Below are 24,327 nucleotides of genomic sequence, written 5' to 3'. Positions count from 1 at the left end.
CCTTTGTAAAGTAGAACTAGATTGGGAGGAAGAAGTTTTTTTTAAACTTTGTATACTTCTGTGCAATTTTACTTTATTATTTTTTGGAAAGGGGTCCATTTGCCCTAACTCCTAATGAAAATCCTTTTTGGACCAGATTCAAGAGGAACTCTGTTATCCATGGAAAAACAGGTAGTTGATGGTGATGCTTCAGAATTCTCCCAGCAGAACATGACAGCTGATATGCCTTCCCCCAGAAACCACCTTGAAACACCCTATGGTTGAATTGATTCACCCAGATATTATTAAGAAATTGGATCTCTCTTAAAGGCTTAAACATAAGGTATGACACATAGAACTCCTAGAAGAGATCATAGGAAAAAACATTCTCTGACATAAATCTTACCAACATCTTTTTAGGTCAGTCTTCTAAGGCAATAGAAATAAAAACAAAAATAAACAAATGGGACCTAACAAAACAAAAACCCTGTTGCTGGGAAAGACTGAAGGGAAAAGGAGAAGAGGACAGCAGAGGATGAGATGGCTGGATGCTATCACTGATTCAATGGACATGAATTTGAGCAAGCTCTGGAAGATAGTGAAGGACAGGGAAGCCTGGCATGCTGCAGTCCGTGGGGTTGAAAAGGCTCGGACACGACTTGATGACTAAACAACAATAAACACAGATAACAAATGCTGGAGAGGGTGTGTAGAAAAGGAAACCCTCTTACACTGTTGGTGGGACTGCAAATTGGTGCAGCCGCTATGGAAACCAGTATGGCGGTTCCTCAAAAACGCTAAACGTAGAGTTGCCATATGATTCAGTGATCCCACTTCTGGGCATATATCTGGACAAAGCTATAATTTTAAAAGATACATGCACCCCTATATTCACAGCAGCACTATTTACAATAGTTAAGACATGGAAACAATCTACATGTCCATCGACAGACAAATGGATAAAGCAGACATGGTATAAACACACATGCACACGCATGCGTGCACACACACACACACACACATACACACACAAATGGAGTATTACTCAGCAATCAAAAACAATAAAATAGTGCCATTTGCAGCTACACGGATGAACCTAGAGATTACCATACTAAGCAAAGGAAATCAGAAAGAGAACGACAAATGATATCACTTGTATGTGGAATCTAAAATGTGATACAAATCAACGTATCTATGAAAAAAAAAAAACAGACTTACAGACACAGAGAACAGACTTATGGTTGCCAAGGGAGAGGAGAGGAAAGTAGGGAAGGGATGGGAGTTTGGGATTAGCAGAGGCAAACTATTATATATAGGATGGATAAACAACAAGCTCCTACTGTGGAGCACAGGGAACAATACTCAATATGCTGTGACAAAGCATAGTGGAAAAGAATATATACGGACACACACATATATAACTGTGTCACTTTGCTATATAGAAGGAATTAATACAAAATTGTAAATCAACTATACTTTCATTAAAAAAAATTTTTTTTAAGAATTTGGGCCTCAAATAAGGTACAGAAACATTCTAGTGCCAGAAAATTGAGTACATTAAAAGCTGGAGTAGAGGCAGGACTGAAGAGGAGCACAGACAGTGAGAGTGGCCATCCCCACTGGCTCGACAGCCGAGAGCCAGCAAGGACAGGGAGGACTTGAGTGGGGCAGGCAAGCCCTGGAGTTCCCCTCTCTGGCTCTTTGCATTCTTATGACACTGCTTAGCGAAAGCATTTCTGTGCAACAGTGTGAGTGCTGCTGTTTCACTAGTCATACGCGGTGTGGTATTTTGGATTCTGCAAATCATTCAGGATGGCCATATGACATCCTAGGTTTAACTGACTGGCATTGGGCATACTGTAGTGATAGCACACCCATGAAGCAAGTAAATCATCCTATTTCTGCAATACAAACAGTGTGATTTCCTGCTCATAATATCTTCTGTTTCTTAGGGTTCCCCCAGACACATTTTGAGGCCTTAGTTTGCTGCCAGGTGTCACACACAGTGAGGCCTCTGTGTTCTAAAGATCACAGAGCTACTCTTCTAACGCACAGAACCTGCTGATGTAATCATCTGAATAGGCATTTGGGCAAAGTGCACCAACACTGGGCCCTCTAGACCACTGAGAGACATTTCTGCAGGATCTTGACAACCTGTAAACCTGGGAGACTCTCCGAGATATTCTGTTACAGAGTGTATCCTTACTCTTAACTTACTAGGCACTCAGATTTTTTTTCTAAAAAGATTATGCTTAGCATTTATTTGTTAAATCAACTCTAACAAATACATCCTCTTGTAACAAGATACAAGAAATCAGGTAGGCAGTAGTCAACTGTGATTACTGAAGCATGAACATTTCATAGCTACTTCTGGTTCAAGACATCATTAAATAATGTGTTAAATGTAAATCTGGAACACAGCATTTGGGATGCAAATGCGCAAGTTAAACGTTTCCTGGGCTTAAGAAAACTGGTGGATTTGGGATTTTAAGCCATTAGGGGAGACTGAACCCAGACTAGTTTCAATGTTTTTAAAAAATCAGTTCAATAAATTATTTTAAACTAAATGTACAGATAACCACTACACAGATCAAGAAACAGAATGTTGTTAGCATCACAAAACTTTGCTCTTTTCTAATTGCAAGTGTTTTTGTAACCAAGCAGTACCCCATGATGCCTTCCTGGGACAGACCCCTTCTCTGTATCTTCTATCTCCTTGCTGAAGTACCTAGATAACAGTATCTGATGCACATTTCCTGAGTTGTTTTATTGATGTGAAAACTACCACCAAATGGAAGAAATGAACTAGTTGATGACCATGAACATGTAGCCCCCAGACCTACTAGCATCAAAAGATTTATGGTGTTAACCCCTGTGACACTCCCCTGTTACCTCACCATCAGCCAATCAGAACTGTACATGAGCTGATCACATAATCTAGACCCCACTCACCACCCCCCACCTTGCTTTTAAAAATGTTTTCCTGAAATACATCAGGGAGTTCTGGTGTTTTGAGCACTAGCTGTCCTGGACTCCTCGTTTGGTGCCCTGAAATAAATGCTGTATTTCTCCATAATCTAGTGTCAGTAGACTGGCTTTACTGCATACAGGCCAGCAGACCCAAGTTTGGGTTTTCTCCTCTCCAAAGGTAAGCAATAAACTCTAGTATGCACCTTCCTGGTTTTGAACTTTATAAATGAAATCATGTAACATGTAGTCCTTCATGTTTGTCTTTTTTCCATGGAATGTTTGTGGAATTTATCAAGTTAATTGTACTCTGTTTAATTCACTAACATATGGTACTCCCTACATAAATAGCCTGTAATGTCTTTATTCATTCTACATTTGAAGGAAACGGGTTGTTTTCAGTTTGGTAAGATTATGAGTCATTTCTTTAGCTCAGAAAGACTTAAAAATTTCTTTTTTTCCATAATTTAAAAAACAGTTCCTCTACTTAATACACATAGTGTTTTGAGAATACGTAGGTATGTTCAACTGGCTACAGTTAAAATGACAGTGATGTAATGATATGTTAACATAAGTGCTTAGTGTTGTATTTATAACTCGTATTCCAAGTTTAACTTTAGGATGACCACTTGGGGTATAAAATATTTACTTGTCCAAAATGCCTTTACAATTAATATGACCATTGCTGAGGGAAAGTTTCCAAATAATCAACTATCATTTTGCTGGATAATCTATTTGCCAAATTATTCAGGAATTTTCTGAAGTGTTGATTTCTCTGCCTGTAAAATGGTAAATAGTCCTAGATCAAACATAAGATGCCTTTAAAACAATTTTTTTCAACTAATTTGTTTCCTGAGATTTGATTCAGAGTTTTTGAAGGAATTATAAATTGGTTTCGGCTTTCACAGAGTTCAGCAATGTGTTCCAAAAATAGTTTTACCATTTTAGGCTTTTGGAAATGTGTGTAGAAAATGTGTTTACAGGAAAAATGGGATAAATGCACAGACAAAATGCGCAAGAGGAGTTTGTAAGAATTATTTGTAATGGCAAAAACCATGAACCTTAAAACTGTATAAACATTAGGTACAATGAATTAAGGTATTCAATTCAAACAAGTATTTGTTTATTAAATAATTCACACCAAGGACTTCCCTGGTGGTCCAGGGTAAAGAATCAGCCTGCCAATACAGGGGGCACAGGTTCGATTCCTGGTCTGGGAGGATCCCAGGGGGTAACTAAGCCCATGCACAACTACTGAGCCTAGAACCAGCAAGGTGCAACCACTGAAGCCCAGGCGCCTAGAGCCTGTGCTCACAAGAGAAGCCACTGTAAAGAGAAGCCGCAGCAACAAAAGGAAGAATGACTCCTGCTCATTGCAATTAGAGAAAGCCCACTTGCTGCAAGGAAGAACCAACACAGCCTAAATTAACTAGTTAATTATAAAATATGCCAAGTACCATGCTACACAGAGAATTCTGCAGTGATCAAGACAGAGAGGTTCCTGAGGATTAAATTCCTGACTCACCTCACCCATAGACACAGGGAATCTACAGCTACAGATGGAACAAATTTCCTCTAGTAAAACCCTAAAGGCTGGCTGAGCAACTGCGACATGTTGAATAAACCAGGAACAAAAATACATTAAACTGGGTAGGAGAGACTGGGACACAACCTCACCTTAAACTTCATGCCCAAACCCAACCCCATAATCAGAAGAGAACTCAAAATCCATAACTACTGCCTGAGGAGCCAGGCTGCCCAACGTTTAATACCTTCGCCTCACAGACAAGCCCTTAAAATATCTAAACCATTTGAAAACCAACAGGAGACACACAAGGCTCTAGCAAAACTGAGAAGGACTCCTAAAGGGCTCACCGCCTCCGGCTCCGTGCAGACTTGAAGTGAACGAGGAGGCTTCTTTGCTTCTATTACAAGCGGCGTGGAGTGTTTGGCCCACTCACCTGGGAACTACCAGCATCCTCTGGGACAGAAGGTAGGCACCATCCCCTCGCTCCAGCGCGTGATTTTTTTTTTTTTGATAGGTCTTTCTCTCTTCTTCCTGGCAGGTGCCCTCTGCCTTTGCTGCACTCCTGAGCCAGTATTAACTAGAAGGAAACTTTCAGGCCTGTCTGGTGCCTGGGTTTGGTGGCTGCGCACTGGGGACACGGCTCAGTCACGTGACTGGGGGAGGATGGGGGACTTGCAGTCCTAGACACCACAGGACCGGAACAATGGCGAGACAGTCGTGTTGGGGGGACCGCCCCCAAGGCACTGCACAGACAGCTGACTGAGAGAAACCCCCAGACTTTCCTAGAAGGAGCCCGTTTGTTGGTCTCGGAGCTCTGGCCTAGGGGCACCCCTCCTGCCTCAGGGAACGGAGGCTGGTGATCCCAGCCTTTGAGCTGTGCCTCTCTGCCTCTCTCCAGTTCACCAGTATCACTGGTCTGGCGCCTCATTTTGTGGTTGCCTCCAGAGAACCTCAGATTTCCAAGAGAAACCAAGTACAAAAAAAAAAAAAGAGGTTAGAAACTGTGAACTCATTTCTTTGTACAAAGGGTGAATTTTCCTGAATGTAAATACATAATTCAAAGAAGAAAAAAAATTGAGGCAGGGTATCCTAAGTGTATTAAAATGAATTTTAATAAACTGTTTCAATCTAAGCAAGAAACTTGGGTGCCAAATATCAATGTGAAGTGACACAAAACAAACACATTATGAACATCCAAAAATCTGGATTTACAATGGGCATGTTGACAGCTTTTGAAATTAAACAGCACTCAATCACTAATTTTCTTTGAGGGTAAGATTTGTACCCTGCTGGGCTTATAATTTTGTTTTCTCTTTTTGTGCTGTTCATGTGTAAATATTGCCAATTTCATTTGACACAAAAAAGGAAAACAACTTAATTTTGTTTCTAAGCTAGTGAATGATAGACACCCTAGATGAGGCAGTGTAATATATGCTTCCTGGCAATGATATGAGGTGTGTGTGGCGGGGGGGTGGGGGGGGAAGGGAAGGGAATCAAGCCATTTCAAATGTATTTGTAACAAGGAAACAAATTTATTGATTTTAAAAGACAAGACACCATTTTGTTTTGAAAAACACAAGGAAGCTAGCCTGAGTTCAAGTCTGAAATATTCAGAAAAATCCTACTAATATCTTTAGTATGTTCCAGTCATTTGTTTAAACAACACACTAAAAGTTAATATATATTTTTATAATTATAAAAGTTCCCCAGTTATTGTACAGTACACAATACAAATCGCCCACAAACTATTATTTAGCTCCTGCCAATTTTGAGAGGACATGATATACTAAAAGATTTAGCATTTCTCACAAAAATCACATCAGGAAATACGTATTTACAAAATCAAATACATTATACAAAAAACCATCACATGTTATTCGGTAAAGATGTTTTTAAATAATTAAAAAGTTTATTCAACTGTAGTCCAAAACTGGAAAAGAACATTACATTATCTCACACATACAATCTCTACAAAAGTTGCTTACCTCATTTACATAATATATTCAGTCGATTGTAAAATAAATGTTCAAATATCTCCTAGTGTTACTATGTTTCTGTGCTTGTGGGACTGAATAATGTAATCTGCCACTTACTAAGTGAAATTTAAATGATGGCACTTAAAAAAAAATACAATATTTTAAAAAAACACAATGAAATAAGTTTTACCTAGAAGGTACGAAAGCCCTGAGTGATAGTAAAATTACTGATTGGTAAGCACTACAATTAACCTAATTAAAAGTTTACCACCCCAGGCACAAATTTCCAAGTTTTCTCAAGGCACTCACTTATAGTTTCTGTAACCAACGCATTGGTCACCACCATAGGTCCCAATTGATGATGGAGATGAGAAAAAAATTTGCTTTGGTACAAAAGATGCTTTTTAAACGAATAAAATTCAATACCTCCTTTACTGGGTCATTTAAAATTGTGTTTAGCGGGTTAAAACAAGGCAAGTATTTATTCAAAAGTATTAATTCATTGAAGGAAAAATTTACTTGGTTATCAACAGTCAATGGGAGTTTTCACTTTTTCTTTTCCTCCCCAGAATCATATCCCTCTAATAAAGACTTGTCCTCATTACTGAGCTACATAAAAACAATCCTTACCAAAGATTTCATTACTCAGGGCTTCCAATCCCAACATCATAATTCATTTAAAAAAAAACAAAGGAAAGAAGTGGAGGGGAGGGGAAAGGATCAAATACCAGAACCAAATACGAGACAAAATACATCTTTGAAAATAGGACATATTACCAATTACTTCAAACCAAAAGAAAAAAAAAAAGAAATCCTAGGCAGTCACTTTGTAAGTGGCTTTTACTATTTAAGTAAAATTGGTAAACTAAACTCAGGTCTACTGGCACATAAAATCACTAGCAGCAATGATCAAGGCATGCAAACTTAGAAGCATTTACAGTAAATCATCATGAAGAATTCAAAAGAAGAGAGTTAAATTAAAACCCTTTGAGTATTGCATGTTAACACATGAGTAATTTGCATGGTTTGACTTCCTAAACTGCCTAAAAAAAGCAACGTTTACGGCAAACTTGCACTATGCTATGGATGTCCTTTCACCAGACATCAGAATAGGTTACACTCTTTATGAGCGCCTGGCTAGCGCAGCACAAGCACATCTGCAGATGATACGGCTCTCAGGTTCCCTTGAGCAGGGGACAAAGGGGGCCCAGTGCACGCAGAGAGGCCCTTGAACAAAGTCAGCAATTGTGTAAGCACACTGGCATTTACAGATACCAGAAGCAGTAGTCATAGCATCTCCTGACAGATGAGCTTAAAATCAAGTGCCATTCTATCTATATATAATTGTTTTGACAAAGTATTAAAGTTTTGGAGCATAGATAAAATTATGCCCTACATGAAATTCCCAAACAATATTTTATGAGAGATCTAACTCCAAATAACTTACCTGCCCCCATAGTTCAGCTTTTCTTTATCCACTCGTTTCTAAGGCTTCACTTACAACTGTACTTTCTAAAGCTAAATAAATGAGATCTTTTGTTCTGTTTGGGGAAAAAAAATGTAACCCTTTCTTTATCATACCTTTTAAAGGCAATCTAGGTACTTTCAATGTGCAGAGATCAGTAATGACATAGGTCTACAGGCCCATGTATTTGTCCTCCTTTTCTAGAGTCATGATGTGATGCTAGAAAAGTTGATTTTTTTTTTTTTTTTTCTGTAAACAGTACACTTCCTTAGATGGCAGTGAATATTTGGGAATAAATATATCAAGCCCTCTTGAAGAAAATTAAGAGTTGTATATAAAATGCAAGTGTTCAGCATGGAAACACTTTATCTTCCTACCCCCCCTTTAAAAAAACAGCATAATTAGACATTTGGATATAGAGTATATTTTACCGGTCTAAGTCTAAATAAATGATCTGAAAGGCTTTTGTCCCCCATTGTATATCTTACAATGCTCAAAGGGTTAATACAAGGCATTACATTAAAGGGGTTTTCTAATACTAGAACTAAGCACTGAATTAATGCTTCTATTCCAGTTTTTAAAAATCACCAAACTTGCAGAAATACTAGGATTCCATTGATTTGTTCTAACCACACACATGGAGGTTGATCTGATCTAGTGACAGGCCTAATTTTCAGTAGCACTGCATGTCAACCCCTCTCCCCCATGTTCTGGTGTGATTCATACAAATCATAAATTCTAACTTTAGTTTTTTGATGATTATTATTTTTCTCACCAGGAATTTGGAGGAGGGGAGGTTATAACAAAGGTCAATTTATTGTAATATAACCACTGCCTCAAATTGTACACAAAGGTGACTTGCCAAAGTTTTTTACTTTCTACTTGTGTCCACACAAGGAGGACCAACATCACAGTGACCTACACTTTTTTTACACTAATGTTTCAAGCACAGCATTATTTTAGACATTTCAAATACATCTGAAGAATTTTTCAATTTGAAAATGCATCACAATTTGCACTTCTAGAGAGTGCGTTCATGTAAAAAGGTTCATGATTACGGTAATGAAACCATATTCAGTCCTGAATGACTTTGACAGCATTCTACAAGAACGTGTTCATTTTTACATGTCTACTACAAATCAAAGGCAGTCAATGATGCACACTACTAATTTTAGGTATGCAGTGTTAAAAATCATTTTCTAAAATTTACTTTTGTTTTTAAAGTACACCATCTAAAGAGAGGTGCATGAACCGTGCTATACAGTACAAGAAAAAGCACAAAAAGGAAAGCAGATTTCTGAAAAGGCAGTAAGACTTATACAGTCAGTCCAAACATAGTTTGGATAAGAATCCTGAAAAAGTGACCAGCCATTTGATATCCAGAGAAAAAATTTTAAATTGGGTCCTGTGTTCCAAGGAGATATTTCAGCCATTTCATCCCATTGTTCACTGGCTTTGTGAATGCAAATCTTTTGGGTATGATTCTCAAAGTGTATGTGAAGGTCAAACTATACCCATGATACTCAATACTATTACATGCAAATATCTTTTTAGAAACTTAAAAATAGCCAACATGTTCTCCTCACATTTTTCCTCACTGAAAATCTAGCACTGGGTCTATATAGATACTTTCATGACTAGTATTTTATTACAATGTCAAGAAATCTTAAGAGGTCCTTAAAACGTGTACTTTCAGTCAGCAGTAAATCTATTCTGAGAGTGTTACTGTCATAATATTATTTAGAAAAGATAATCGTCTCTGTGAATAAAAAAATGAAAAAAACCTCAATGTTTGCTCCAATTTGCTCAACTGTATAAATTATACTTTTATTTTCTAATATATTTCACAATTCAAAGTCAAAATTGTTTAAGCTGTGTGTGTCTTTCTGTGGATTACAGATAACTGGAAATAGCAGAGACCACAGATGTTATTTTATCTATTGGTCAGAACTGCCTACCCTAGTCACAAAGAATCAATGTTCCTGTGTTCATAAAAGACATTAGAATATTGTAATATTCATTGAAATGTAACAATATTTGATTCCTCTAATCTGTCCTAATTTAGAACAAACCGTGAACAACTGGAAGAAATGCTGAATCCTGGAGGGTACCCAACCCCTAAATTTCATCAATCTAAACTTGCCCATTATTTATCAGATTCCTCTCATGATACAAATATATCCAACATTAAACAATGATAATAAATACTTAAAATCATTCAAAAACAAGATGAAACCAGTAAATACATTTGGTCCAATATAGATATAATATAGTTCTGGGGGTGGTGAATGGGAAAGTGAAAAAATTCGGAAAGGAGGGTCATAATGAAGAATGATTTTTTCCTTTTTAGATTTTAGTTTTACCTGTAAACCTCTTCGAATGCACAATGAAGTAGATACACGTCTTTAACGTGTTTTCTTTGTTTGCCTTTGTGTGTGTGTGATAGTGCAAATTCATTGCCTTTTGGGGAGGAAAAAGGGGAATGATCATTTAAATGATATTTAAAGAAGGTGATGCTAGGATGCTAGTGAAGACTTTCAAATATGTGAGCTGTATGATACGAAATTTGAATCAATTTAAAAAATTATATCTAAATCATTTAAACTTAAGAAGCTTTGTTGATCTTAGTTATTTGAGTAGTCTAAGGCAATCAGGTAACAGCAGCTGAAATGTACTACGTGTTACCCAATAAGCCATTTGGTATTTTCAATTTAACAGATTAGATTGGCTCACTCTCTCCTTCCCACCCCCCACCCCCACCCTAATAAAACTGAGAAGATAAACCTCTTGAGTTTAACATAGGCCTCATTAATAATCTGTAAATCATTTTGTGCTTTCCCTTTTTTTGGCTCTGTGTATTTGTATACTATTTATTTTGCTTATTAGCTTTTTTAGAACTATTTAAATAAATGGATGTGCCTGTTACTTTTGTTAATAATTTAAGTGCTTAAAAGAACCTCACTTTTCACATAAATTAAATAGGGATGGGTGTATCCCTCTGGGATCTCCCCTTCTGAGTTTGTAGCTGACTCCTGCCCACGGACACTCCCGTGTGCATGGGCACACAGACACCGAGACACACAGAGAAACACTTAGACCGAAAAGATGCACTTCAATAAGTACCTGCTTATTTTGTTAATTTTCTTAAATTATAACTAGATAAGAATGGTCTAAAACATATATGATTTCATGTAACAAAGTTGGTAATTAAAACTAGCCTGCTACTCCACAACAGCAATCTGATCCTTAATCTTTAAGCAATGTGATTTGTAATCAAGTAATCTTCAGCTCTAGGAACAAAAATAAATTCATGGTCACTCAAAGAGGGGAAGTGATTTTTGTCTTTTTGTTTTGCTTAGCTTTCCCTAAATTTCCTTTGAAGAACATGTTACCTGTCCTCACTTCGGCAATCTGAAAACGACAGGTACACCTTGTCAAATGGATTGAAAAGGAATTCACATGAACAAAATAAGCCTTACTAAACCTTAGCTTCAGTTCTGTTTTAAGGCACCATGTAATAGCCGAGGTACGATGATCCCTGATGTACATTCTTCAATGGCACTGGTCCACCCAGCCACCTATCCAAATCCTACAGAATTGGAGATAAGCAGCAGTGCGGTGTGCCAGTTACACTGCCTTCAGGTTCTGTTTAAAATTTAAATCCACGTACTTTAGAAACCAGGAAATATTTTTGAAGGAAATAACGATATGCAGGTTGCTACATTCCTTGCATTCTATAAATTTTCTTTTACAATAGCAGCACATTGAACTACTATTAGGAAAAAGACCTGGAATAAAAGAAAGTCATCCAAATGGAATGGTTTCCTGTATGTCCAGCTCAGCATAAGTAGCGTGTACACTTAAAAAAAAAAAAAAAAAGAAGTCAAGTCATTTTTTTCAGCTTCAGTATCTAACTATAACAGCCCCACTCAACAGCAGAATGCATCTGTGCAGTGGTCCCAAATACAGAATCAGTAGTCTTTAAACAGAGGAATTGGTATGCAAATAACAGTTAAAATTCAATGTTTAACGGAAGCTTGCATTAACATGGTTTAATAATTATGTACACAAATTATGTACTTATTAGCATAATCTCTTGCAATTCTGTCATTTACTCTGAACTGATAAATGCACAGCTCAATTTTTCTTCAGAGAAAAATAGATGACCTTCCCAACCCTCTAGCACTATAATAAAAATGCTTTGTATTCTCTCTCCGTACTCCAAAATGTTATCAAAATAGTGTCTTGTGGTTCTGTCCGATGAAAAGCACCTTTCAAAAGCAAATTTGATGCATCTGCTGCCAAATGTGCATGCCTCCAGTGTAAATCAAAGAAAATCATTTCTTTTGATATTTCACAGAAGTGCATCTAATTAAAAACTTACACATGAAATCATACACCAAGACTAACAATCAACAATAAAATATTTTAAGCTACAAAAATGTAAATTACTTTTTAATTATAAGAAAACAAAAACATTGACATTAAGTGTTGTAAAAATCCTTCTTGACACCCAAAACTAAGGGAAAAAAACTCATTATTAAGAGGCAAATAATTTTGTTTATGTTAAAAAAAAAAAGACCTGGCAAAATACATACACCCATTCCATTTCACAACTCCGAAAAGGTAATGTTCAGCACAGATAGTATTTGACAACAGTCGACCTTCAGGCTTATTAAAATTTCAACTTAAGCCCAATATCAACAGGGTTAATGTAAGCTGGAAAAATACACTTTAATATCCTTTAGACTGCAGTGTAGGTATTTCCTGTAGCGCTGCACTGTCTGATAGTCTGAGTACTTGTGACGATGTGCTCGCTGTGAATTGGATTCAGGAGGCTTGGCTGCACGCCACTCTCAAGAACGGGCTGCATGCAACCCACCGGAAACGCCTGGTTCAGCTCCGTTTTCTCTCTTTTGGCTTGAGGTTCTGAAGAGTCATCTAATTCCTCATCCATTTCACTTTCCACTTCACTGCCTTCATCTGCACAAACAAATAATACCAAGACTAGTACTAGAAGACAAACTGGAAAAGAGCAATCCACACGTACTTTAGAAACACTTTAATACAGCACATTAGGAAAGCAACTCCTTAGCCCTTCTTGGAGGACAAAGCTTGTGTGTTTTCCCTTTCAATGGATTCTACCTGTGTCAGCGCCCTATTCTTTCAAACACAGCAAAGGTACTTTATTCTTGACCTGTTTGTGGCTCCTACCTTTAATAGTTCTTCTAAGAAGACCTTTGGAGTTTCCTAAAGTTTTACATTAAATAGTAGCATAACTTGTGTCATTATTTTGGTACACTATGCTGGTTTGCAGGGAATGTACTGAGCTAAAAATGCTAACTTAAAAAAAAAAAAAAGGAAGCAAGAAAAAATTACAGTTTCCTCTGAAGACCTACACTAGATATAAATTTCATCTGTGCTGATGTTAACACAGATAGGAACTATGTTGATTCACAAAATAACTACAGCATATATCAGCAGGGGCTGTGTATACACCTTCTGTGCACATGAATGTTGTCGATCACAATATTAATTAGATCCTTAACTTTCCTTACAAAACATTATGAAGACTGAGGCACAGTATCAGATTTAAAACGCACAATGAATTTCCTTCCTAGCAACACTGATAGTCTCTGTTAATAGCTGGTATTCATTTCTGGAAATTAGGTGTATTAAGTAGTCACTATTACCTTCAAATTTTAATACATTCTATATTAACTAAAACATTGTTATAATGTAATACTATTTAATTTTTTCCAGCATGTGCTATTAAAATTCAAAAGCACAGCAGAGAGAGAAAATGGTCACACACAGCTTTACTACTGTGTAAGATTCTCCTTAGAGGAGTGGAGAGAATACCTCTTCATGAGTGCTAATTTTTAAACAGCTAGGGATATATTTCTGCTTAAGAAATCTTTTTATTGTAAATTCACTGGTGGTGCAGTGGTTAAGACTCTGCACTTTCACTGCTGGGGGCCTGGGTTTGATCCGTGGTTGGGGAACTAAGATCCCACAAACTGTGAAGTGCAGCTGGAAAGAAAACTCTTTTTTACTTCATCTTCAATATGTTTTATTGTTTACCCTTCCCCCACAACACAAAGCCCACATATAATTACACCAAAACCTCATTTATAAATAAAATAAATCTATACTTACTCTTAAGATATTTTTACTTTTTATGGTGACTTATATTAACAGAATTAGATCTCCATTACATTCTATGGCATGTTACATATAATGAGTGTGTAACTAGTAACTGAAAAAGTCAGTTGGACTCTTTCTAAGGGGTGTTGAGGCTAGTTTTACCCTTTGAGGGCACACCTGCATAAGTTCTGCTAATACAGCTCTCAACATAAATGGGCTCCTTGACTTTTCTCCTTTTCCTATCAACTGGTGCAAAGATGGCTCCACAGAGAAATGATGAGGAATAACAGAGCCTCCATATGTGGTTGTGCAGGTTGAACAGTGTGTGGCTGCCAGGAGCAACATCTCTGGGAATGCGGCTGCTGCTGCTAAGTCAGTCAGTCGTGTCCGACTCTGTGTGGCCCCATAGACAGCAGCCCACCAGGCTCCCCCGTCCCTGGGATTCTCCAGGCAAGAACACTGGAGTGGGTTGCCATTTCCTTCTCTAATGCATGATAGTGAAAAGTGAAAGTGAAGTCTCTCAGTCGTGTCCGGCTCTTAGCGACCCCATGGACTGCAGCCCACCAGGCTCCTTCATCCATGGGATTTTCCAGGCAAGAGTACTGGAGTGGGGTGCCATTAAAAAGGTTGATATTAGGTATATCGACTAGAAATGATATCTGTACTGCATTAAGCAATATACGGAGAAGTTCTCTTTGATGAGGCAAGATATCCTGGCTCACCTACTTTATCCAGTTACCTTTTGCCTCTGGAAAATGGACTTGATGATAACATTGCAGTTTGTCAGAAAATATCCAAAGGTCTGGAGAGCTGCAGGAGAGGACTACATTCCATAGACATTTGCTTCAATAAGAGGATCTGGTGGTTTAGATGGTAAAGAATCAGCCTGCAATGCAGGAGACCCATCGATCCCTGGGTTGATCCCTCGGTTGGGGAGATCCCCTGGAGAAGGGAATGGCTACCCATTCCAGTATTCTTGCCTGCAGAACCCCATGGATGGAGGAGCCTGGTGGGCTATAGTCCATGGGGCCCCAAAGAGTTGGACATGACTGAGCAACTAATACTTTGATTTTCATGATACTTTTGTGGTTTTATATATATAAACAAAAGTAGGTCTGGAAGGATCTCCTCATTAAATTCTTAATGTTTAAATTCAGAAGTCCCTTAGGCTTTTGACTATGAAGTTTTCATTTTCTATACTTTCTAATTCTCTGCATTATTTGAAATCTTTCTACAGAGCTAATATTACTTCCATTATCTGGACAAAATTAAATTCTCATTTTATGTCAAAAAACCCACAAAAATTTCTTAAAAGATTTCACATTCAAGCCTTAGGTTCTGAATATGCTAGTGTGGTTATGTCTCAAGAAGCGTCTAGTTAGGAGTGAATGGGACCAGCAGAGCCACCCAGGAAGGAGAGGGCAAGTCATACTGCTTCTTGGCTCCATCTCTACCAACTTTTCTGTGACTAGAAAATAGTGCCAAAATAATAAATGAGGCAGAAGTAAAAGAAAAAAAAATCATTTCAAGCAGGCAGGCAAGTGGAGAGAGGGTGGGATGCCCTGAAACAGGCAATGGGGCGAAGGACAGAACAAACTCTAGTGTTCGAGGCCACCCTGCTTCAGGTCCACTCATGAGTGACAGGGCTCTTTTGGACAGGCTACCCAGGAGCACAAAAGCCCTTTCTCTAGTTCCCGCAGACATTTTAAGCTTCTATAGAGACTAAAGATAAAATTCAAGTCTTTATAGAAAGACTTCCATAAAATTCAAGATATTCCCTAGGAACCTACTTGAAGTCGTGGTAATTTGGAACAAAAGAACGAAAACTAGGTGCTACTGAAGTTTATTAAAGACGTTGGTTCAACACTTGACAAAGAAGACTGGCTGCCAGTCAGTGTCTGGCCCAGAAGCAACATTCCTAGGACACCTCCAGGTACCCTGGGATGAAACCCCTGAATCTGAATTAGGAGGCTTTATCAGTGCATCATCAGGGTTGTCTTATGTTGGACCTGGGTTTCAACAGCTACACTTCCTGCTCTGAAATGACAAACTGGTCTCATCATTGATTTACTTTTCTGATGTTTCTTCAGTTAATCCTAAATAATATATATTTGCAGCTATTTTATAGGGGCAATTTTGTACTTCATTTTGTACTTTTCCGTTTTGCTATTATTGAGCTATTATGCATATTATTAAAATGGGAATTGAGGTGTACATGGTTGATAAATAGTGACAGGAGTTTAATGTGGGAGTGACACTGATTCATATAGGACTTTCCCGGCACATGACTGTCTCCCACCACCAGGAAGGCTCGGAGGCTGAGCGCTGAGGACCCTTGTACAGAACGCTGCAGAGAGCAGCACAGCACCTTGTGTGTAGATTTCCCACATCCTTCCTCATGCCTCAGTTTCCCCACTGGCTCTGTCCTGGAAGGGCTAATGGTATAGTTCTTCCCAGTCTTTGTACACTTTGACTCCAAAACTCAATTCCTTAAACCTCAAGATGTCTTCACTTTGTGTGTGTGTGCATTTTAAGAATGGTGTACACTTTCTGCACTACTTACTTATTAGAAATTTTACATTAAAATAAAATCCGAGTTAGAATATTTTTTCAGGAGTGTTTGTTTCTATTCCAATCTCATTTTCCCTTGAGCCCTTCTCCTTTTACTCTGGTGTCATAGGTTGTGAGTTTCTTAAGAATTATATATTCGGTTGTCATATTAGAATGGCAATGCTAATATGAAAATTCAACAAGTATATATGTTACTCCCCCAATACTGATTGTGCTTTTATAGTAAACTTCATTGCTATCTCTGAGTTCCCTTTCTACTGAAAAGTATGAATTAGTGACTTGGGTAGGCTGAGGAATCTTTTTCTTGCCGAGTGGGCCTTGAAAAAAAATATTTGATCCAATTTTATCACTTTTTCTCCAGGACTTCAGTGAAGGCCAGAAAGAATTTCTTGTTACTTGTAATCATCTGCAGGCAAAAAGTCAAGAAGAGTTTAAACTGCATTTAAATTCAATTTTTGCACTTAATATACATAACATAAAGAAAGCATAGAACTGGAGAAATAGTGAAGTATTTCAAAAGACACAACTGTCACATTCATCAAGGATTCTATGCCATTTCTATAAAATGGAAATGTATGTGCACATATACTTTATATATGTACATATACTACATTTTCCTCTGAGAACTTCTTACTCAAAAAAAGTCCTTAAAAATGTACATTATTTTCAATTCTTACCTTTATCCAGATTTCCAGGAGACACAGCATTTAAATCACCAAACTGCAAAACAACAGTCATTTGTGCAACAGTTACTACCAGGTGGAATAAAATAATATTCTAAGAGACTGTAGTAAAAATACCACAATATGACTTTTTAAAACTCTACACTCGTGACCATTTTGATCTCTAACTACATGGGTCACCTAATTTTCCAATCAAACCTGTCAAATTTGAACAGTTTAAATTGTGTCACAATTTAGCTGTCTTAGCCTCTTCACAAAAGGATAACAATTTTCTCTGCCTTCCATGCTCCATTTTACTTTTCATTAGTTGAACTCAGCAGTGAAGAAATAGAGGCCTGGCTGACCTGGATGAAGATGGATGTGGTAGAATAAATTTGGAAACGCTCTGATGAAGCAGGATGCATCAGCTCCATCCCGTTAACTCCCAAGAGTCCACCAGGAGTCTACATTACAGAAATGTGGTCCAGCCACATATTTGAACTCTGCTTTTTGAGTTTTTATTAGTAGAAGTAAAAAACAATAGGAGCCCCAACAACCAAGAGTATTTATTTTTACAAAACCTTTGAGACTTCTTATAATTTGATCTTTTTATTTACTAAGATACAGGGTCCCAAATTAAAAAAGAAAGGCATTGTTACTAATGCAACAAAAAAAGGGCTTAAAACAACATGGAACAATTAATAATATTCAGCTTAGACTTTATTTTCTACCTTGGTTCAAAAGCTTAATGATATTTTTACAGTGAAAAAATACACTTTGAGATTCTCAGGATGAATAAAGATGGATACACTGAATAAAAAACTGAAGAGCAGAGGTAAACGAAGCTAATCAGAAAAAGCTGAAGTGAAATCTCATAGCACCTGTTTTTCAAATGGTAAACATTACTTTTTTGAAAGCTGAAGATTCAGAATAAGTCATTATTAGAAATTCAGATTTCTCAAAAAGCTTAGAAAGGGTAAGAGAAATTCTACTTACATTTGGAAGTTTGCTTATAAAAAGTTCTGTGATAGTATTTTTTTCACCTACAAAGTATGTCTACAAAGTAATAAAACTAATCTTATTTTGCAAACATACACACATTATTATTTTTTACCTAGACATGTACTGTTCTTCACAGTAGCTACCTTAGGAGCCTCCACATTTATTCCAAGTTTTATGATTCTGGAATTCCTCTTTGATAATCAATGTCAAGAGTTAGTTTATGTATCATTCAAGAAAGCCCATCTTGTTGTTTTTACATCAAACAATCACACCAAATACTCTGCATTTTCTTCACTGTGTTTGATCTAAGATGATTTTTGATTACTCATCAAAGTTAAATGCATCTCTACCACAATTCTGGATATCCAAAATAATGTGTCGTCTTGCTCTTTATTATTTCTGAACAGGTTTGGAGGCAGTTTTAAAAAACGGCATCCCACAACATTGTGAGCCATAAGGGTATTCTGGAATAAACGTGTAGCCCCCTAGGTGACTGCTTTGAAAGGGCAAGTCCTTCTGGATGCGTAACTCTCAGCACGTTTGTTTGAAAGACTGCCCCATCGCCTTACAGTTATATCCCTTGGGCAGTAAACACAAAATCATAAGTACTGTTGTTTTTAAGTTGTTCCCGTTCACATGGCTCAGAACCTTCTGCTAGTCTAAATAAACACCACAGTTTAAATTATATAGGACTTCTTGAACTAGAGAATAGAAGTACTAAAATCACAACAGGATTTTCTTTACCTATTTTTGGTATTATTTAAATATTTTAGGACTATAAATAGAGAATGCTCAAAGCTGAAATGTCAATATGTTATTTCTATTTGACACACAGAACTAGAGTTTTATTTCTTGTAAATGAGTACTTAACAACACTTAGGACCCCATACTGGAAACAAGTTGGCACTGATGAATCTAAGCATACTTCTATACCTATAAAAAGTGAACACACCATTTGTTTTTGATAAATCTTGAGAAGTTTTTTGAAACGAAATTATTCCTGCTACTGGTGATCAATAATACCATGCAAAGTGGCTAAAACCAAACTCTGGACACATCTGAAAATTTTTCTTCAAAATAAACACTGCTTTTTAGTTGCTACTTAACTGAAAATATAACATCTTAATATAAATATTTTTCTTGAAAATTTCTGCTTAATTTGAATGAATGTATCTGATTACTGGGCTTCCCTGGTGGCTCAGACAGTAAAGAATCTGTCTGCAGTGCAGGAGACTCAGGTTCCCAGGTGGCGCTAGTGGTACAGAGCCCACCTGCCAATGCAGGAAGCAAAAGAGGCACAGGTGCTTTGATCCCTGGGTTGGGAAGATCCCCTGGAGGAGGGCATGGCAACCCACACTAGTATTCTTGCTTGGAGAATCCCATGGACAAAGGAGCCTGGCAGGCTACAGTCCATAGGGTCACAAAGAGTCAGACACGACTAAAGCGATGACTTAGTATGCATGCACACAATCTGATTACTCAGGATGATAAAAACAAAAACCCAAACAACTGAAATCTCTGTGATTGTTATGCTCATTAGTAAATAAATATTTGCATACTCAATGCTGCAGGCTCATGACCACGTACTATGGGGGACAATGTACCAATAATAATAATAATCTCTGAGACACTGCCAATGCCTCTAGGTGTCTCTGGGATTAATTACAAAGTTAATCCCAGGGTAGATTTAAAATAAAAATCTTGTGAATAAGAGATTTTAATATTTCTATATAGTGCAAGGTAAAGGCTTTTATATGCATTTTATGGGTGAGGAAACAATATACACATATTAAGGAAAAAAATCACTTTAATCTTATAGGTAGACTAAGATTAGGAAAATCAGTTCATTCACTCAGGATTCAAAAAATATTTACTAAGAGCTTACTATGTGCTAGACACTCTGCCAGCCAGTTCCAGTCAGGTTAGTCTGGAAATACTCCCTCTTTATGAAGGTGAATATCAAAAGTTGCTTATGTTGGAAAGGACAGGTGGTTTAGCCAAAAATGGAGGCAGCCTGGGAAACCTTCTGGAAGGTTTTAAAAGTACAGGGTTATTAGAAAGGGAAGTCAATTGCAGGGGGAATTGGAGTGAGCAGTGGGTAAAGTAGCAGGGAGGGAAGGGAGGCAGGGAAGACTGAGGGTGGGCATAAGGAAGACAGAATCCCAGATGGGAGAGAGACACATGGACCTAAATGAGGCCAGCAGAAACCAGAAAGAGTAGAGGAGGAGAGACATGATACAGATGAAAAAATGGAGGTTGGCAAGAAGGTCCAGAGATTAGTGTAAACCTACGCTTCAAAAATCAGAAAAACTGTCACTGCTTTCTAATTTCCCTTGCTGCACAGGGGACTGGAGGGGACTGCTATTCACTGGGGTGACATCTTAACAATTCATGAAGTACTGTCATGGTTTAGTAGGTGGTTGGTTTCCTCTCAAATAAAGGGTGTCAAATATCACTTTCTCTGTGTCACTTCCTCAGAGAGCCTTTTCCTCACAACCTTACTTAAGTATCACTGCCTCACAAAACGGAGAAGGCAAGGGCACCCCACGCCAGTACTCTTGCCTGGAGAATCCCATGGACGGAGGAGCCTGGTAGGCTGCAGTCCATGGGGTCGCTAAGAGTCGGACACGACTGAGTGACTTCACTTTCACTTTTCACTTTCATGCATTGGAGATGGAAATGGCAACCCACTTCAGTGATCTTGCCTGGAGAATCCCATGGACGGAGGAGCCTGGTGGGCTGCCGTCTATGGGGTCGCACAGAGTCGGACACGACTGAAGCGACTTCGCAGCAGCAGCAGCCTCACAAAAAGAGTTTATGAACTTGGCAAGGTAAGGAGCTTAGAGTTAATCTTACAGCTATTGAAAACACATTAATCTGTTTAGCATTATATAGGAAATATGATGGTGTTAGACACCATATTTCCTATATATATAGCATCAAGTATACAATATTGAGACCAGATATTCTGACCATCAGTTTGGGAAGGGAGGGAGTTAGGGATCAGCAGGGAGAGATGGAAAGGGGGAGAAGGTCAGAGAGAGAGAATGTATGTTTCACACAAGGAGGAGAGAATATAAATTAAGGGACTTAACAGGTGCTCTGGGGTAGAAAGTATATGGCCTTGGATGTACACAGGAATTAAAACTGTCAGCCAGATAGATAAATAGGAGACATTCTAAAGCAGAGACTGAATGGGATGCAGAGAAAGCATATCTGTTATTTTTAGGAAGACAGATCTCTTAACTTAGAAACTCTTTCCTCCAGGCCTTACAAGGGGTCATAATAATGAGCATGCTCCTAGACAAGAGCAGACTGAAAAATGTGTGGTCAAGGCAGCCAGCAGGTGTCTGTTAGACCATGAGTTCACAACGAGTAGTAATGGCCAGGAAGTATAAGTGGGAGACTCGTCAGCACAGCCAGTGTGACGACAGGCAGCATCCTTGGGAGCGACCCTGAGTATGACCCTGACTTGTGGCCACGTGGCTGAGAAGTGGTTCATCACGGGACTGTGATGCACAAGCACAGGCACCAAGAGAGGAAGCAGGCTTGGCACAGGAGAACGCAGCCCACAGATTTACTCCAGAGACCACTACATGCCAGATCCAGCAGCCGTGAACTTTCCACAGGGAGGGAGGCGAGCTGTGTGTTGTAATAGCTGGAAACTGAAGCAATGCAGAGGATGCCAGCGGGCCCAGACAGCAAACTGGGGAGGCTCCATGGGAGCCCACAACACAGAGACTAGGGACAGAAGGAAGGTGTCCAAAGCCTGAGACAAAGACCTCATTCACTGGGATGCTGGAAGAGTTTATCCCATCCTGGGGAAGGAGGATTCATCAGTAATCATGACCACATCATCTGGGCAGCCAGGGAAAATCTGCAAGGTATGTTAATGTTCCATTTGGGAAAACTGTGTGTTCCTTGGCCATTTTTTCACTCTAGAAGTAGACTTTTCTATGTATTTCCAAATAGCTTTACTGAAGCCTGCAAAGATGGGTAAGATTTCTGCTAGTCTGCTTCACGCCAAGGAAAATTCTGCCAAACACTCACTGTTGGTTCTACCCTTTCAGGTTAGCTGGCTATCCTGGCAACTTGTGCTGTTGGCTACTCTATACCCAGGTAGCTTATTTCTATCATGATTCTGACTCCTCAGGGTTTTTTCCCTTCTGCACCCTAGTGACACAGTAATTTATCTGCCTTTACATGGTTTCAAAATTTCTAAGAAATTAAACAAACTACTATGAAGACTCTATACATGAACATCACCAGATGGTCAACACCGAAATCAAATTGATTATATTCTTTGCAGCCAAAGATGGAGAAGCTCTATACAGTCAGCAAAAACAAGACCGGGAACCAACTGTGGCTCAGACCATGAACTCCTTATTGCCAAATTCAGACTGAAATTGAAGAAAGTAGGTGCACTGGGACGACCCAGATGGATGGTATGGGGAGGGAGGAGGGAGGAGGGTTCAGGATGGGGAACGCATGAGAAATAAAGGAATAAAAAATTAAAAAAAGAAAAAAAAATAAATAAATTTATTTTCTGAAAAAAAAAAAAAAAATGAAGAAAGTAGGGAAAACCAATAGACCATTCAGGTATGACCTAAATCAAATTCCTTATGATTATACAGTGGAAGTGAGAAATAGATTTAAGGGACTAGATCTGATAGATAGAGTGCCTGATGAACTATGGAATGAGGTTCGTGACATTGTACAGGAGACAGGGATCAAGACCATTCCCATAGAAAAGAAATGCAAAAAAGCAAAATGGCTGTCTGGGGAGGCCTTACAAATAGCTATGAAAAGAAGAGAAGCGAAAAGCAAAGGAAAAAGGAAAGATATAAACATCTGAATGCAGAGTTCCAAAGAATAGCAAGAAGAGATAAGAAAGCCTTCTTCAGCGATCAATGCAAAGAAATAGAGGAAAACAACAGAATGGGAAAGATTAGGGATCTCTTCAAGAAAATCAGACATACCAAAGGAACATTTCATGCAAAGATGAGCTCGATAAAGGACAGAAATGGTATGGACCTAACAGAAGCAGAAGATATTAAGAAGAGATGGCAAGAATACACAGAAGAACTGTACAAAAAAGATCTTCAAGACCCAGATAATCACGATGGTGTGATCACTCATCTAGAGCCAGACATCCTGGAATGTGAAGTTAAGTGGGCCTTAGAAAGCATCACTACGAACAAAGCTAGTGGAGGTGATGGAATTCCAGTTGAGCTATTCCAAATCCTGAAAGACGATGCTGTGAAAATGCTGCACTCAATATGCCAGCAAATTTGGAAAACTCAACAGTGGCCACAGGACTGGAAAAGGTCAGTTTTCATTCCAATCCCAAAGAAAGGCAATGCCAAAGAATGCTCAAACTACCGCACAATTGCACTCATCTCACATGCTAGTAAAGTAATGCTCAAAATTCTCCAAGCCAGGCTTCAGCAATATGTGAACCGTGAACTTCCTGATGTTCAAGCTGGTTTTAGAAAAGGCAGAGGAACCAGAGATCAAATTGCCAACATCCGCTGGATCATAGAAAAAGCAAGAGAGTTCCAGAAAAACATCTATTTCTCTTTTATTGACTATGCCAAAGCCTTTGACTGTGTGGATCACAATCAACTGTGGAAAATTCTGAAAGAGATGGGAATACCAGACCACCTGATCTGCCTCTTGAGAAATTTGTATGCAGGTCAGGAAGCAACAGTTAGAACTGAACATGGAACAACAGACTGGTTCCAAATAGGAAAAGGAGTTCATCAAGGCTGTATATTGTCACCCTGTTTATTTAACTTATATGCAGAGTACATCATGAGAAACGCTGGACTGGAAGAAACACAAGCTGGAATCAAGATTGCCGGGAGAAATATCAATAACCTCAGATATGCAGATGACACCACCCTTATGGCAGAAAGTGAAGAGGAACTCAAAAGCCTCTTGATGAAAGTGAAAGAGGAGAGTTAAAGGGTTGGCTTAGAGCTCAACATTCAGAAAACGAAGATCATGGCATCCGGTCCCATCACTTCA

General features: G+C 38.4%; 2 protein-coding genes across 12 annotated transcripts in view; both read right to left on the bottom strand.

Moving 5' to 3' along the window:
* LOC147366950 (histone-arginine methyltransferase CARM1-like) overlaps positions 1–5,905 on the bottom strand; it is a 297,005-nt gene extending 291,100 nt beyond the window's left edge. The window contains exon 1 of the mRNA XM_086415329.1: positions 4,822–5,905. The gene's annotated coding sequence lies outside the window, so the exon portion shown is untranslated. The remainder of the gene's footprint in view (positions 1–4,821) is intronic.
* A 79-nt stretch (positions 5,906–5,984) lies between these two features.
* Positions 5,985–24,327, bottom strand: part of RFX3 (regulatory factor X3) — a 594,837-nt gene continuing 576,494 nt past the window's right edge. For all 11 annotated transcript variants that reach the window (XM_086415305.1, XM_086415304.1, XM_086415310.1 and 8 more), the window contains 2 exons: positions 17,311–17,353; positions 5,985–12,898 (listed from right to left, as the gene is read on the bottom strand). In XM_086415305.1, the coding sequence (XP_086271431.1) occupies positions 12,660–12,898; positions 17,311–17,353 (282 nt within the window). In that variant the 3' untranslated portion in view covers positions 5,985–12,659. The remainder of the gene's footprint in view (positions 12,899–17,310; positions 17,354–24,327) is intronic.

The sequence above is a fragment of the Bos grunniens genome, chromosome 8 (genome assembly GCF_055505025.1).
Source record: "Bos grunniens cultivar Pamir isolate PY7600 chromosome 8, Bosgru_T2T1.0, whole genome shotgun sequence".
NCBI classification, from domain to species: Eukaryota; Metazoa; Chordata; class Mammalia; order Artiodactyla; family Bovidae; genus Bos; species Bos grunniens.
This window is presented reverse-complemented; position numbering and strand designations above follow the sequence as displayed.